The sequence below is a fragment of the Armigeres subalbatus genome, chromosome 1 (assembly GCF_024139115.2).
Source record: "Armigeres subalbatus isolate Guangzhou_Male chromosome 1, GZ_Asu_2, whole genome shotgun sequence".
NCBI lineage: Eukaryota > Metazoa > Arthropoda > Insecta > Diptera > Culicidae > Armigeres > Armigeres subalbatus.
In genome coordinates, this window is record NC_085139.1 from 112,479,593 (window position 1) to 112,493,818 (window position 14,226).

The following is a 14,226-nucleotide window of genomic DNA, read 5'->3' on the forward strand; positions in this document are numbered from 1 at the left end:
GGCATGTTCATAATTGAAAAACAAAACAATCGAGCTGAAAAATTCCCTTGAGCAGAAAAAAATAGACGCGGCGTTTATTACAGAAACGCACCTAAAACCAGAGGTGAACGTTACCATTTCGGACCTCCACATCATGGAATTCAACCGGCTAACCAGTGGAGTATTACAAGAGAGGATGCATTTACGGAAAACCCAGGACACGTGCCTAGTAGTTGCCAAACTACTATACGGGAGTGTACTGGAGTGTCGGACTCGACCAGTGTGGCAGGTAACACCGACTTATCTCACATTGGGCTCAGGAATCATTTCTCCCAGGAACTGTCACACAGCCTCCGATGCAATGCTTTGGCTGTTGGTGCCTCACCTAAGTCCGCTGTAAGGCCACCAACTGCATCTGTGGGAATTGCTCGGGAACCCTCCCTATCACCGAGGACCGGAGGTGCGACCTCCCAAAACTCTGTAGTAAGTGTAACAGCAATCAGCACGGCATTTCTAGCCGGGCCTGTCCTAGCTATAGAGCTGAGAACAACGTTCAGCGAATCAAAATCGACTACTGTTGCACTTACCCGGAGACCAGATGAATCCTGCAGCAGAAGAAAAGAGCGTAAGGGTCCTACACCGTAGTCACGCAGAACAATCAAACCCCTGCAAGTCAAACGGCCATCCAAGACGCTAAAAAGATGGAGTGGGAAGACTTCCTTGACTCCACCAATTCGACTCAATCCACCGCCGAACTATGGGGGAAAGTCAATGCGCTTAGTGGCAAGGGTAGATCTTCTCCCATCCACATCGACTCGCAAGACCGTACTATTTACGATCCACCGGATGCGGCCAATGCACTCGGGGAGTACTTTGTATCACTTGCATCAGTAAGCGGCTACCCAGCCGATTTTCAAAGGCTCATAGCCACCAGGGCTCTGACGCTGCAAAACTTTCGAGTCCCGTTGGATTTGCTAAGTTCCCCAATAAACTAACCCTTTTCCCTTCCCCCTACCGCCAGGCGCCAAAATAGTATTCCTTGATCTGGTGAATCAAGCCTGGAACAATCAAACTTTTCCCGACGAGTGGCCCCTCAGCCACGTTATTTCGATACCTAAAAACAGTATCTCCTCCCGTGACACCGCTGATTACCGGTCTATCTCGCTGACCTCCTGTGTTGAGAGGTTGGTCGACCGTCGGCTGCGTGAAAAGCTTGAGTTTTACGGACGACTTGGTTTTCGCCAACACGCCTTTCAACCGGGGTATGGGGCTAGTTCGTACTTTGCCGGATTAGGAGACGTACTCCAAAGCACCTTTGACCAAGGAAACACGCCGATCTGGTTGCCCTGGATATTTCGATGGCGTTTAACCGCACTTGGACCCCACTAGTGCTCAAGCAGCTGATGGACTGGGGTTGCACTGGTACCATCCTAGCTTTTGTGCACAACTTCCTCACCCGCCGGTCCTTCCGGCAATTCAGCCTCCAGAACCTCCCCAGTGGAGACTGTGGTAGTCAGAGACACTCCGGCGCGAACGCGTACCGGAAACTCGTCAAGGTCCTCGGAGTCTCCATCGACCGAGGACTGACCTTCGTCCCTCATTTCCAAGCATTCGGTCAAATCAAGAATCAACCTTGTTAAAACATTATCAAAACCGCATAGGACGAGCAACAGGGCCACTCTGTATCGTATTGGCCAAGCGCTGATTGACAGCAGACGGCTGTACGGACTAGAACTGACTTGTGTAGCACGTCAACATTGTTGTCAACATTCTAGATTCCAGACTTCTTCCTTCCACACCCGCTGAGGCTGCCTGCGCCGAAGCAGGTGTCCTCCCATTTCGCCATTGAGTGGAAGTGGCTATTTGCCTAAAAGCCGCCACATACGCTTCCGCCACACCCGGAAACCATAGGAACCCTCTTCTTGTTCAAGGGGATCGGATCATGCACATGATGGCCGGCGTCAATCTCCCCCCGTTGGCTACGGTCCATTGGCATGGAGCGAGGAGCTGGCACTCCTCCACAGCCAACATAAATAGTTCCATTGCGAGGCGCTTTAAGGTGACTCGGGGAAGCACTAAACGCCGTGTTATTTTTCCTATCTTTCATCTCTTTCTAGCATTATCACCTCGCAACTTTGGTGCGACGTATTTCGGTTTTTAGTTGTTTGATGTAACTGTAAATGTATCAGCATGTATATTGCGAGTAAGCACGTGCCGCTGATACTTTTTCAAAATCATATTTGTTGTAGAAAAATAAAAGCATTCAGTGATGAAAATTATGACGGTTTGATGATTGTTCGTGCTTCCCGTGCCCGTGCCACCTTAAAAGAGGGGACAACACGGAAGCTTTTCGAAGATCGGTCGCCTAGTTGCTAAACACTAAGTTTAGGGACCATGTACATCGATACACTGATGGTTCCCTTTCGAGAGAAGGGGTCGGCTTAGGCGTTAACGGTCTCGGACAGCTTTCTTGCACAATGCAACGTCTTCTCGGTGGAAACCCCTTCGACAAATCAGTCCTAGTTCAGATTGATTCCGCTAGTGACATCGCTGCGCTAGAATCGTAACAACCAGAAACATCCATGGATCCAAGGCATCCTCGCTGGTGAACAACAATCGACAAACTTCGCCTGGATTCCCGGGCACTGCGGGGTGCCAGGCTACGTCACTGCGAACATTCTGGCTAGAGCCGGCTACCAAGGCCGGCGTTTCACAACATCGGTTCCCTTGGCTGACGTTAATGCCTGGATCAAAAAGATCGTCAGCCAGGATTGGGGCGCTTCCAGAACCATGCAATTGCGAAAGGTCAAGGGATCCACGGCACCCTGGAACGACATGCCCAGTCTTAAGGACCAGCGAGTAATCTCCTGCCTCCGCACCGGCCGCGTCCGATTCTTACATAATTTCGACTGAAGGCCCTTCCGTACCGGTTGTGACATCTGCGGAGTACAAAACTCAGTGGAACATGTGATCTGCTGATGTCCAAAGTTTAACATTCCTCGCTTCAGCTATGGAATACCGACAAACATACGAGATGCCCTAGCTGACGATATCGCTAGTCTATCTGTCCTCATCTGTTTCCTCAAAGATGGAGGACTGTACCACCAGATCTAGATCCGGCTTGACTTTCGGGGCACCCCAACCCGGAAATAAGTCCCACCCATGCATGGAGATGTGCGACCAAGTCCTGTGTAGCAGGAATACGAAAGCTGAGAGCCCACGCTTTCTCCGAAGTTTATTTTTGTTTTATTTTTAAATGTGATCTCAATCACCGAGAGCCACCAAAGAGCGAAGAGTGATGGTCACACCTCCGGGCCACCCTATTGTTATCATTGCTCTTCGCTACAACATCAACACTGTTGCTTGCTGCCAATCTTCCAGCCTAGTGTCATCGAGGCCATCGGTGTCAAAGTTACTACTTCTGTTGGCACAACTACGCTCATCGCGGCCTACTGCCTAACTCAAGCCACAGCCGGCGATGGTTCATCGGCCGCCCTTCGGAGGACATCGTCAAACTACACTGGGTTCGTTTTTTATGCGTTTTGTGTTAGGAAATTTGCTAGGGTATTTGGTAGGCTATGTGTTAGGGTAAACTCCTCAAAAATAGAAAAAAAATCAGTCGGTGTTTAAAAAATGTAAAAATGGAGGTAGTCCGCGTAAAAAGCGACCCCAGTATAATGCAGATGCAAGGTCAATACATAATTTCCGGCGTCCTGAATGCTAAACATCAAACCTGGGGAACTCGCGGCAATCAAAACGGCATCAACTAGAGCAACGAAACGGAGGAGGGCCACTACACGATCCTGAGCCCGGATTCTCCCACTCGGTTAATTCGGCCATTAATGTACATGCTCCAATGGGACGACAGATAAACAACACCCTAACTAATAATACACTAACCAAGGATTTTATTCGTCTGTATAATGTCACTGGTAGGCAGTAACGTATTGGGCCGCGATTAACACTCATTGCACAATAAAGTATAAATAATAAGCTTTGACTTTGCTGAAGGCACTTTGTTCCTAAAATATCATCTTTAAGGTGAAAATGATTTTTTCCTCCTAATTTCCCGACGTGCAATGGCAAAACAGATCGCTTAACTCCTGCATAGAAGTTGCTGAAATAGGTAGTACCTTCGTCAACGCGCACAACCTTAGACATGACATCGTCAGTCCACACGAAGCATCCGTTAACGAGCATGCTAACAACATGCATCTGACTTCATTGAAAAGTTGGAGATCTCAGCTGGAGGATTGACGACCTAAATCATATCATCGAAAAACATGAAGGCCCCAGGCTTCGATCTCAAACAAATGGGTGCTCCATTTTTCAAGCACCTTCCGATTAATTTGATTCAGTGTCTTCATCTCTGCTACTTCCCATCGTCCTGGATCTTCCTTCGTGTCAGGTCTGCTTACTGTCCAACGCAAGGGCATGGTTTAATGCGGCACATGGTTGATTTAGTGAAGCCAACCGTCAAACTCCACCACATCTTAGGCAAACCCCACAACTTACATTGGCCAGGGGAGGGGTCGTCAAACCCTTGGACATAGTCCTCGTTGCCCCATAATAACAATTCGGAAATGTTTTGTCATAATTCATATATGTATATCATATGAATGTACATAATATGTCAACCAATTATGTATAGAAAAATAACAGGAATATTAATTTCGTTGGAGTTTTGTACAAAAGATAAATATTGTTCAGTACTTGTATGTAATTTTGAAAGTTTTGCAATTCTGCAAAGTCCCATATTTCCCACAAAGGCATCGCTCGTTTGGAGCCTCTCCTAGCTGCTGACCCTTTTTTGCATCTAGCTTAAAACCGGTAGCACCAACGACCAAGAGGTAAACTACTTAATCATCTGCACTTTCCTTTCGGAACCGGCAAAACAGCAGCAACCAACCTATGCTACGATGTGATGGCGTCCTGTTTGCTTGCATACCAGCTGTTTAATGCTCTACTCATGTTAATCGCAGCCTCATCCGTCCACATTCTCCTGTCCAGATTAAATGCTAATTGCGATTGATGATGTACAGATATTTCATCTATAGGCTGCCGGTCAGTAGCGTAAGGAAGAGTATGTTGCTGTGTCATGATGAAACGCCACCCCATGACACGCACTACTGCACACTGAAAATAGGTATCTTGAAAGAAAGATAGTTTGCGACGTGATAATACGGTGGGATCAGATGAAAGGATTTTGTTTACTCAGAGAATTGCATTTAAACGGTAAATCTACGTCCACTGAAATTACAAAATACAATTAAAAATAACGTATACATGCATATTTAAGTTCAAACATTAGTCTATTAATATATAAAAGATCTCTCTGAAAAGTTGGATAATGTACTAATTGGATCATATACGTGAATATTATTCAATTCAGTTATGGTGCCTTTTTAGTAAATAGTTGTGTTTTACGCAAACAATGCGTCTGTGTATTTGAGCAAAGCTAAACTTGATTTTCATACAGTAATATCTGTTTGGGAAAATAAATAACTCGTGAACGATTTGAAGTCGGGGAACTCAATATTACAGTAGAAAAGAAACAGATTTTGCAATTCTTATGTTGTGGCGATGCTGATGCTCACACTGTTTGTTTTACGTACGATTCAAGCAAATTACTTTCAACAATAAATCTTCCGACGAAAGGTCACATGGCCCTCTATGTGTCTTACTATGTTCACCTTTACGATACAAATGACAAAGCGCATGTTTTTTTACCCAAATGACCACATTGGTCGCTTCTCCATTTATTTGCTCACCGCTTTTTACACACATAGGAATTATCTATACCTTGGGAGGCGAAACGGTTCGGGGGTAAGCTAAACGAGCAGACAGCACTTTTACTTTCAGGCCAAATCGTGCGTGGGGAGCTCTCATGCGCTTTTTCCGCACCAGGCATGTTCGTCTTCGTGGGGACCTATCGATGATGGACGACACGACACAATGACCACTACGACAACGACGACGGCAGCAGTCGAAGCTGGTGAAATGGAGAAGGTTTTGATAAGTCACAAGGGCCGTTTAGTTCAAGTGCAATAGCTGACCGGTCGGTGTGTCCACGCGTCTCCAACCCAATAATGGCTTCGGAAAGAAATCTGGTGCTTATTCTGTCGCTCCTGGCGTTAAGGAGTTGTTGGCTAGCTGAATTACCGGTAGTATCCGGTGGAATGTTGCAACCGTATGCGGAAGATGAAGCACGACAAAATGTAAATATCGGAGTTAGTGAGTTGTGCAAGAAGATGCTAATTAAAGTTTCTTTTTATTTTATAAACCGTTGCAAAACTTCGAAGGAGATAGATGAGAGCCCTAGAAACGTTTCAAACATCGGAAAACAGGAGAGTGAGGCTTTGAAGGCTCCCTTGATAAATATGGATTGGTGGACTTGGTTGACGAATGTAGTGCGTTTACCAATTGTTAGTGTATTTGCGTATCGCACTGAGCCGAGGAATTGTCCAATATGTTGTAAGTATGATGTTTTCACTTTAGAAAATAACGATTAAAACCGCAATATATTTAGGGGTAAGATTTATTTTGGCAGCACCCATACCATCCTAGGCTTACATTTGCTATTATTTTTTCGACTGTAGTTAATGTTTCGGAGATAACATATCAGTCTTGACAAAATCAAAACACTGTTATTTAATTCTGTCCAACGTTTCGGTCTGTTGTAGTCATTCCAGGATTCTACTTTGTTAGAGGAGTTAAATTTTAACAGTAAACTTTTTCAAGCGCCTAATTTTCTTTATTGTATTGTGTCGCCAGCACTAAATTGTATTCCGACTTCCGATGTTTTACTTCCGAACTTACTTCCGACATCATGAACGTAAGAACAAAATTTGAATTTGCTACCAAAACATTGACGGAAGAGCGTTCGGAAGTGTGGAAATCGATTTCCGAACCTCAATTTGGTGCCAGCGACGTTGTCAGCGACAAAACAAGCTCGATTTTGTGACAGATAACACCGTGCAGTGCCGCATATTTATTTTATTTTTCCGTGTGAATCTCGTCGGAAGTGGGCCTTGCTGCCAGTTCATCAGCGTCATATAAACAGTTTTGGTCTAAATGCACAATATTGAGTCAACTAAGTATTGAGACGATGTTGAGCATTACGGGGAGCTCCACCAGTGCTGGACACATAAGATATTTAACAAAGAACTCTTTAATTATCTGGAATATGTTTACATGGTATACATACAAGATCATAAATGATACATCTTCTTATATATAAAAATGAAATGGTCTGTGTTCGTATCCGCATAACTCGAAAACGGCTGGATGGATGTTTTTCATTTCTTCAGCAGAAACATTCGTTATAGTTTCCGACGGGTTTATATGATATTTCCTAATGCGAAAATTACGAGTAAAGTTGAGCAAACCGTGAGAACCTAAAATTGTGATTCCTATGCGAACTTTGTATGGGCAGTTCGGAATGCACATTCTCGCCTACTATGCAGGACAACGTCTGCCGGGTCAACTAGTACTAAATATATTTGATCATTTGAACACGTTTATCGACGATGTATTTTGATGATGAATTTTGGTGAAAAAATTCACGGTTCAGAAAAGTGTCTCCAAGTACCGGACACTATTGCATGATGTTCAAATATAACCAAGTTCCTGTTACATGAATGCAGACATCATTTAGAATAGTAATATTTTTCATTTGCTATAAGTTGTAGATATTAAAATGTGCTTATTTGACTCTCAGCTCAATTTCTCACATCCTACTTACCTTTTTCAATAACATATTCAATTTTTGGAAAATAAGCAGTTCTGTGGCTTTCTGATATCTTAGTAAGAAGAAATAATAGAATTAAAGTAAGTGTAACAAAACAGGTGTGAAGATGGGCTATTTGATCAACTGTCTATTTGATCTAACTGTCCGGACCCGGGGGACAGCTACCGCATACAGAAATTGATTTTGCACCATAGTCTAATTATATATCTAACAAATCGTGATCAATTAATTGCATATTATTCGGCAACTCGGCCGTACGAGAACCATTTTTTTTGTTAAATGTCTTGGCTGTGCATATGCACAGCATATGTTTCGAAATGGACAAATTGATATGAAATTTGCGAAAAAGAATCCACGTGTCTTGGAGGGACTCGAACCCTCAACCTCCTACTCTCTAGATAAGCGTGATAACCCCTACACAACAAGACCACTTAAGGTCACGTTTGCGGAAAAGCCATCAGAATCCGAGTACCAACCTCCACCGCGGTTAGCTCTCTTTTTTGCAAATTGAATATCTTTCGGATGCTTGATTTGCCCAATCTCCACATGTGCTTTACTGTTGTATATCCACAGTCAAGCGAGTGCACATTGTTTATTAAACGAGAGGATCGCACTCCATGCCCCCCAGTAACGGGCTGGGCGGGACGGTATAGAATGCGAATTCAATCGCACTCTGCTGTGCCAAAATCGTGATCGTTATTTAAAATATGGCTAATTATGACTATCTCCACATAAACATAATTAGAATGCATTCAATTGATTTTAATATTATTGATTCAAACTTTCTAAATGTGTTGCTTGCTGCTGCGCCAGGAAATCACCCATTGCGCATTATTGCACTCGGTGAAGGTATCGCTTTACTCGGATCACTGTTGGACTCTGACTGGAGAGAACGATGCTTGGCTGCTTACTCGTCACCAACACCAAGACGGCATAAACAGCATATAATATAGAGTGGTATACAACAGGGCTGTCTCGCCCCACACATCCCCCTTTCTCTCCGGCTTTTTTTTTATTAGTCTCTTGCAATTATAACTTGTCCTTGGTTTTCTCTTTTATTGTAAATGTATTATTGAGCTTATATTTAATTAAACACTCGGTAAAAATACCACTACAAAGATTTATTTGCCGAAGGCTTTCATTTCAAAAGGCCAAGGAAATCGAAAACCATTTTCTACGGAATATTGTCTCATATTCAGGCAACGAACAGATACTTCCGGTTTGAATAGATGAAGTTTCCTCCAACGGCTGTTCATTCACCTCATTCATATGCGCCAAGATTCAATCTGTACGTTGGTCTTCCTGGTCTTCAACCCATAGAGGGCCATCGCACTTTGTAGGTGGTTGTAAGTACGATTTTCTACTACAATTTTGGCACGTCAATCTCCAGCTGCTGAGCGAAGCACATCAACTCAACGACCTCTTACCAAATGTTCCACTCTCTCATCTGTCACTTTCCCATCTAGGGCTAATGTTAATGGCTAATATATATGCCCTTTATTCGGTTTATGTCATTTACCATACCCGTCTCAATCCCTACAGATGCGTCTCCGAATTTCGTCGCTGGTTCATTCATTTCATTTATTCAGTTAAAATGTTCAGAACAGACAACACTGAATCAACAATTTGAACGCTACAATACACGGTTTGAGGCCTGCACCTGGTCTGCCTACCTCGCCCGCTGTGCTCTACGCCGTCTCATTCCTGCCGGATCGGAAGCGAACACCATATTTGCAGGGTTCCTGCCATCATACCCTTGCGGCTTTAGCTACCTTCTGGATATATCCTGGTATACTGGTTTCGCCGTAGAGCTGGGCGAGCTCGTGGTTCATTCTTCGCCGCCACACAACGTCTTCTTGCACACCGTCAAAGATGGTCCTAAGCACCCGTCTCTCGAATAATCCGAGTACTTGCAAGTCCTCCTCGAGCATTATCCATGTTTCATATCCGTAGAGGACTACCGGTCTTATCAGCGTCTTGTCCATGTCACATGGTGGTGCGGTGGTGAATATTTTTTGACCGCAGTTTCTCCTGGAGCCCGTATTAGGCCCGACTTCCACAGATGATACGCCTTCGTATTTCACGACTAACATTGTTATCAGCCGTTAGCAAGGATCCAAGCTGGACGAATACCTAGACCACCTCGAAGGTATCCCCGTCTATCTTAACACTGCTTCCCAGGCGGGCCCTGTCGCACTCGGTTCCGCCCACAAGCATGTATTTTTACGATGCATTCACCACCAGTCCAAGTTTTGTTGCTTCACGTTTCAGGTAGGTGTACAGTTCTGTCACTTTTGCAAATGTTCAGCCGACAATGTCCATGTCACCCGCGAAACAAATAAATTGACTGGATCTGTCGTCGCTGGTATTGATTCCGTAGATCTGCAGTCAAACAAAATACGCGAACACAATAACCGCCCTAGTTTCAGCTCCGAACTTCTTCTGAAACGAACTTTCTCTCGGAGTTTGATCTGTCAAACTAAATTATGCATTTTTTAGTGCAATTTTATGAGAATCTAACGCAATTCGTCCGAAGTTGGGTTTCTAGCCTATATCTTGCATGCTATGATGGTATAAACACCAGCTATCTCGCTTCGAAAAAAACACGAGAGCAGTGCACCACTATCTTGTGCATCTTCGCATTCGTTCAAAAGCCTTCATTCCTTACACAAGCAAAATTATTGGCCACATATAGCAGATAAGCAAATTCTTCATTTATTATCCGCTCTTTTTTTTTTCGTTATTCAATCACACGCACATTCTTTAAAAATAGTGATCGACATCACTATATGTGCCATATTCTGAGTGCAGATCAAATTTGACACGAAATTTTAGGGAGCATCAGAGCTAGCGAAATATCAAATTCTTTTTTATTGAAACTGTATCTGAATGATAAATACATCTCAAGAAAAGACTGGCATCACCATCTATGCAAACTCATGGTGCAGCTACATTGTCTTCTTTTATGTCTTTTCCTGTCATGTTCATCGTTTTCCAGGTGGTCATGACTGTATCAGGTTTTCTCTATCTTGTCGTTCCGTGTCAAAGCACCAATTCCGACATTGCTAAACGGTCCTTATACGAATCATACTAATAGAGTTATTCCATACCAAAGCGTAACTCTCTGAATGTTTTCGAAAGGATCGAAAGCGTTCGTGTAATTTGAAATACTCGTTTTTCCCCTTTCCAAATGTCGCCTTAACTAATCTTGTTAGTTTATCCGAAAGTTCACATTCGTGCATTAAATGCCATAGCAAACGAACATAACAAAACGATACAGATTTATTTTTAGTATTCTATTCTGTAGTGTGCTCATAACATGTAAGGGAAGGTAATCATTAGCAACCCTATAACCAGAGACCGGCGGAGTGAAAAACTGTCGAAATGGCAACGTATGAAAATGCATGAAATCGAGAAAATGATACTGGCAGCACTTGAACTTTTTGCTTGCTTCTTATGGATGCAAAAAGTAAACAAGTCGAAATGGAACCGCTTTTGACGGTTCGATTGGAAACAAGATGGCGTCTTCGCCGATCTCTTATTGTAGTATTTCTAGTAATCATATGATAATTACTTTTGCCTCATACGCAGCTGGTCGTGGGATCAATCCCAAGTTCAATTCTCCTACTTTTGTCTCTCCATATATTTCTCATGTTTTAGCAATCGTTAAGATTAGAAATAGACTGAATACCGGTTCCATATTCTATTCTTTATCTACAACTTGACTAATTCTAGCCGTAACTGTTAGAAAACGAAAAGAGCGAAAGAAAGCTCGTTTTGGCATATATTACAACCTGTTAATCAAGATGAGCCTCTTCCATAGAACCTATCCCCTAGATTCCAATAATATTCTCGTGGCGAGTGCAGAAGTGTTCTTGGTTTACAATGTGGCGGAGTGACTGCATCTTTTATCAATACCTTTACATCTACGGTAGCCCGAAAGGACGTGGCCAGCGCCGTTTGTTAACCCCCCTAGAGCTTTTGAACTGAGCACATTGAGGTGCTCAGTGCAAATCCCATGCCCTAGCCATTGGCTCTCTATGCAATTGCGATTGTTCTGGTAAAACTCGGAGTAGCAACTACGACATGTAAGGTTATCATGCTCAGGCTCTATTTTGTTAATACAGTGTTCTTCTCATAAGACAAGAACATCGACTAATTCTATTCGCTTTTGAGCGAAACATCGTGATTTCGCATTGAATTGAAACTCAAGCATAATCCATTTCTTCAAATTTGCGAGCAAGTTTTCCAAAACATTAGGACTCCAATATTAAGATCTGGGCAGGGAATTGGGTATTATTTAACCACCATGGTTGGAGATACATTCAATATTATTCCTAACATTCGATATTAGCTGCACCAAGTTGGGGTCTCCAGTTAGCCTTGTGAGCAAAAAAAACGTAGGATTGCCACTGCTTATAGAATACGAAGTTGAAATGCAGAGCCATAGATGGGATATCACAATTGCTAAACATTACTTTATTTTGCAATTTGAAATCAAGGCTCTTCAAAAGCGTCATTGCGGCATCCACAACTTCAATATTACTTTCTTACAACGTGCCTTTTCAGTTTTTTTTAATTCGCATTTTTTATTCGGTGGTTCAGTAGAACCATGTTACAATAAGCTGAATTTGGCAGATTATTATGCATTATATTGTAGTGTGTGTTTTGTTTTATCACCAACATCGATTTGGTACTTATGGTACTGGTACTTTGGCTGCTAGGCTGAGGTACACTAGATATTTGATACGTGACCAGGTAAGTCATTGATAATCTTGAACTAAGCTTAGATTACGCAAGTGAATTGAGAAAGTCGCTTGACTTGAACGTCTAAACTCCTCCGTTCAACTCACTTGCACGAAAAGAAAGTTGAACATGTTCAACCTTTGGCAAGTCAAATGAATTTTACTGAAATGATCAAATTACTTGCCTTGTCAAAACCTCGGTTAAAGCATAGCATGATACTTAAGGATCAACGCCCCATTGTTGTTTCCTCAGAAACTTGCTTTGTGTTTTCTAGCTTTTAACACACCATTGTGTTTTTCGTCATCAAACCATTTCAACTATGAACGGACCTTTCAAATCGCCCACGACATGTTTTGAGCTGTGTTCCAACTCGCAAACCTTCAGCTATTCAATTTATCTGGCTGTCATTATAACTCGCATACCATTCCAACTTTACTTGGCGGTCTTCCCAACACGCCATTACGGTTCTTAAAACACGTAAAAAATCTCAACTTTTTTTGGCGGTCCACCTAACACGACATTTCAGTTCTTTCACACGCAAATCATTCAAGCTTCACTTAGCGAGCATACCAATACGCCATTATGGTCCTTAAAACACGCTAATCATCAACCGTCTAAGACGAGTTAAGTAACTCCATTTAATTCCACCAATTATTTCGATATCTTTGCAGATACGTATTTCGACCACAACTGTGTGGTCGTCTTCAGTGTCTCATAGACTCGACGACGCTAATCATTTTTACTTTGCCTGGCGGTCTTCAAAACACGCAAATCATTTAATCTTTACTTGGCTGTTCACTAAACACGCCATTGCGGTACTAAAACACGCAAATTCTTTCATCTTTACTTGACGGTTCTCCAAACATGCCACAGCAATTCTTAAAATACGCAAATGATTTCATCTCTACTTGGTGGTCTTCCCAACATGTCATAGCGGCCCTCAAAACCCGCAAAAAATCATCTTTACTAGGCGGTGCTCCCAACACGCCATTGCGGTCCTCAAAACTCGCACATCATTCCATCTTTATTTGACGGTCCTCTAAACACGTTATTGCGGTCCTCAAAACTCGCCAGTCATTTCAACTTTTCTTGGCGGTCCTCCAAACACGCCATTGCGGTCCTCAAAACTTGCAATACATTATTTCATCATTTTCTTTCATCTTTACTTGGCGGTCCTTCAAATTCGCCATTGCGGTCCTCAAAACACGCGAAACAATTCATCTTTTCTTGGCGGTTCTCCAAACACGCCATTGCGGTCCTCAAAACTCGCAAAACAATTCATCTTTTCTTGGCGGTCCTCCAAACTCGCCATTGCGGTCCTCAAAACTCGCCAATCATTTCATCTTTTCTTGGCGGTCCTCCAAACACGCCATTGCGGTCCTCAAAACTCGCAAAACAATTCATTTTTTCTTGGCGGTCCTCCAAACTCACCATTGCAGTCCTCAAAACTCGCCAATCATTTCATCTTTTTTTTGGCCAAACACGACATTGCGGTACTCAAGACATGCAAACAATTTCGAATCTTCTCCGTTTTACTTACTTACACAACCGCGTCTCTCTCAATTTGGAGCACCGGTCCCCACGTAAACACTGCGAAAAGCAAACACCCTTCTTGGTTCAGGAATTTACCTTTTCTTCTGAGATTGCGCAGTGGGGGATTTCCATGACGCAGTATTTTTATCAGCCACATTAGTTTTAACATTATTCAACTTGATACTAACAAAAAATGAGCAGTAAAACCTGCCACTGTC

The 14,226-nt window shown here is 43.0% G+C and overlaps 1 protein-coding gene across 1 annotated transcript in view; it reads left to right on the forward strand.

Annotated features, from left to right (window-relative positions):
• The first annotated feature begins 5,974 nt into the window (after positions 1-5,974).
• Positions 5,975-14,226, forward strand: part of LOC134206439 (uncharacterized) — a 234,118-nt gene continuing 225,866 nt past the window's right edge. The window contains exons 1-2 of the mRNA XM_062682155.1: positions 5,975-6,197; positions 6,282-6,453. Of these exons, the coding sequence (XP_062538139.1) occupies positions 6,069-6,197; positions 6,282-6,453 (301 nt within the window). The 5' untranslated portion in view covers positions 5,975-6,068. The remainder of the gene's footprint in view (positions 6,198-6,281; positions 6,454-14,226) is intronic.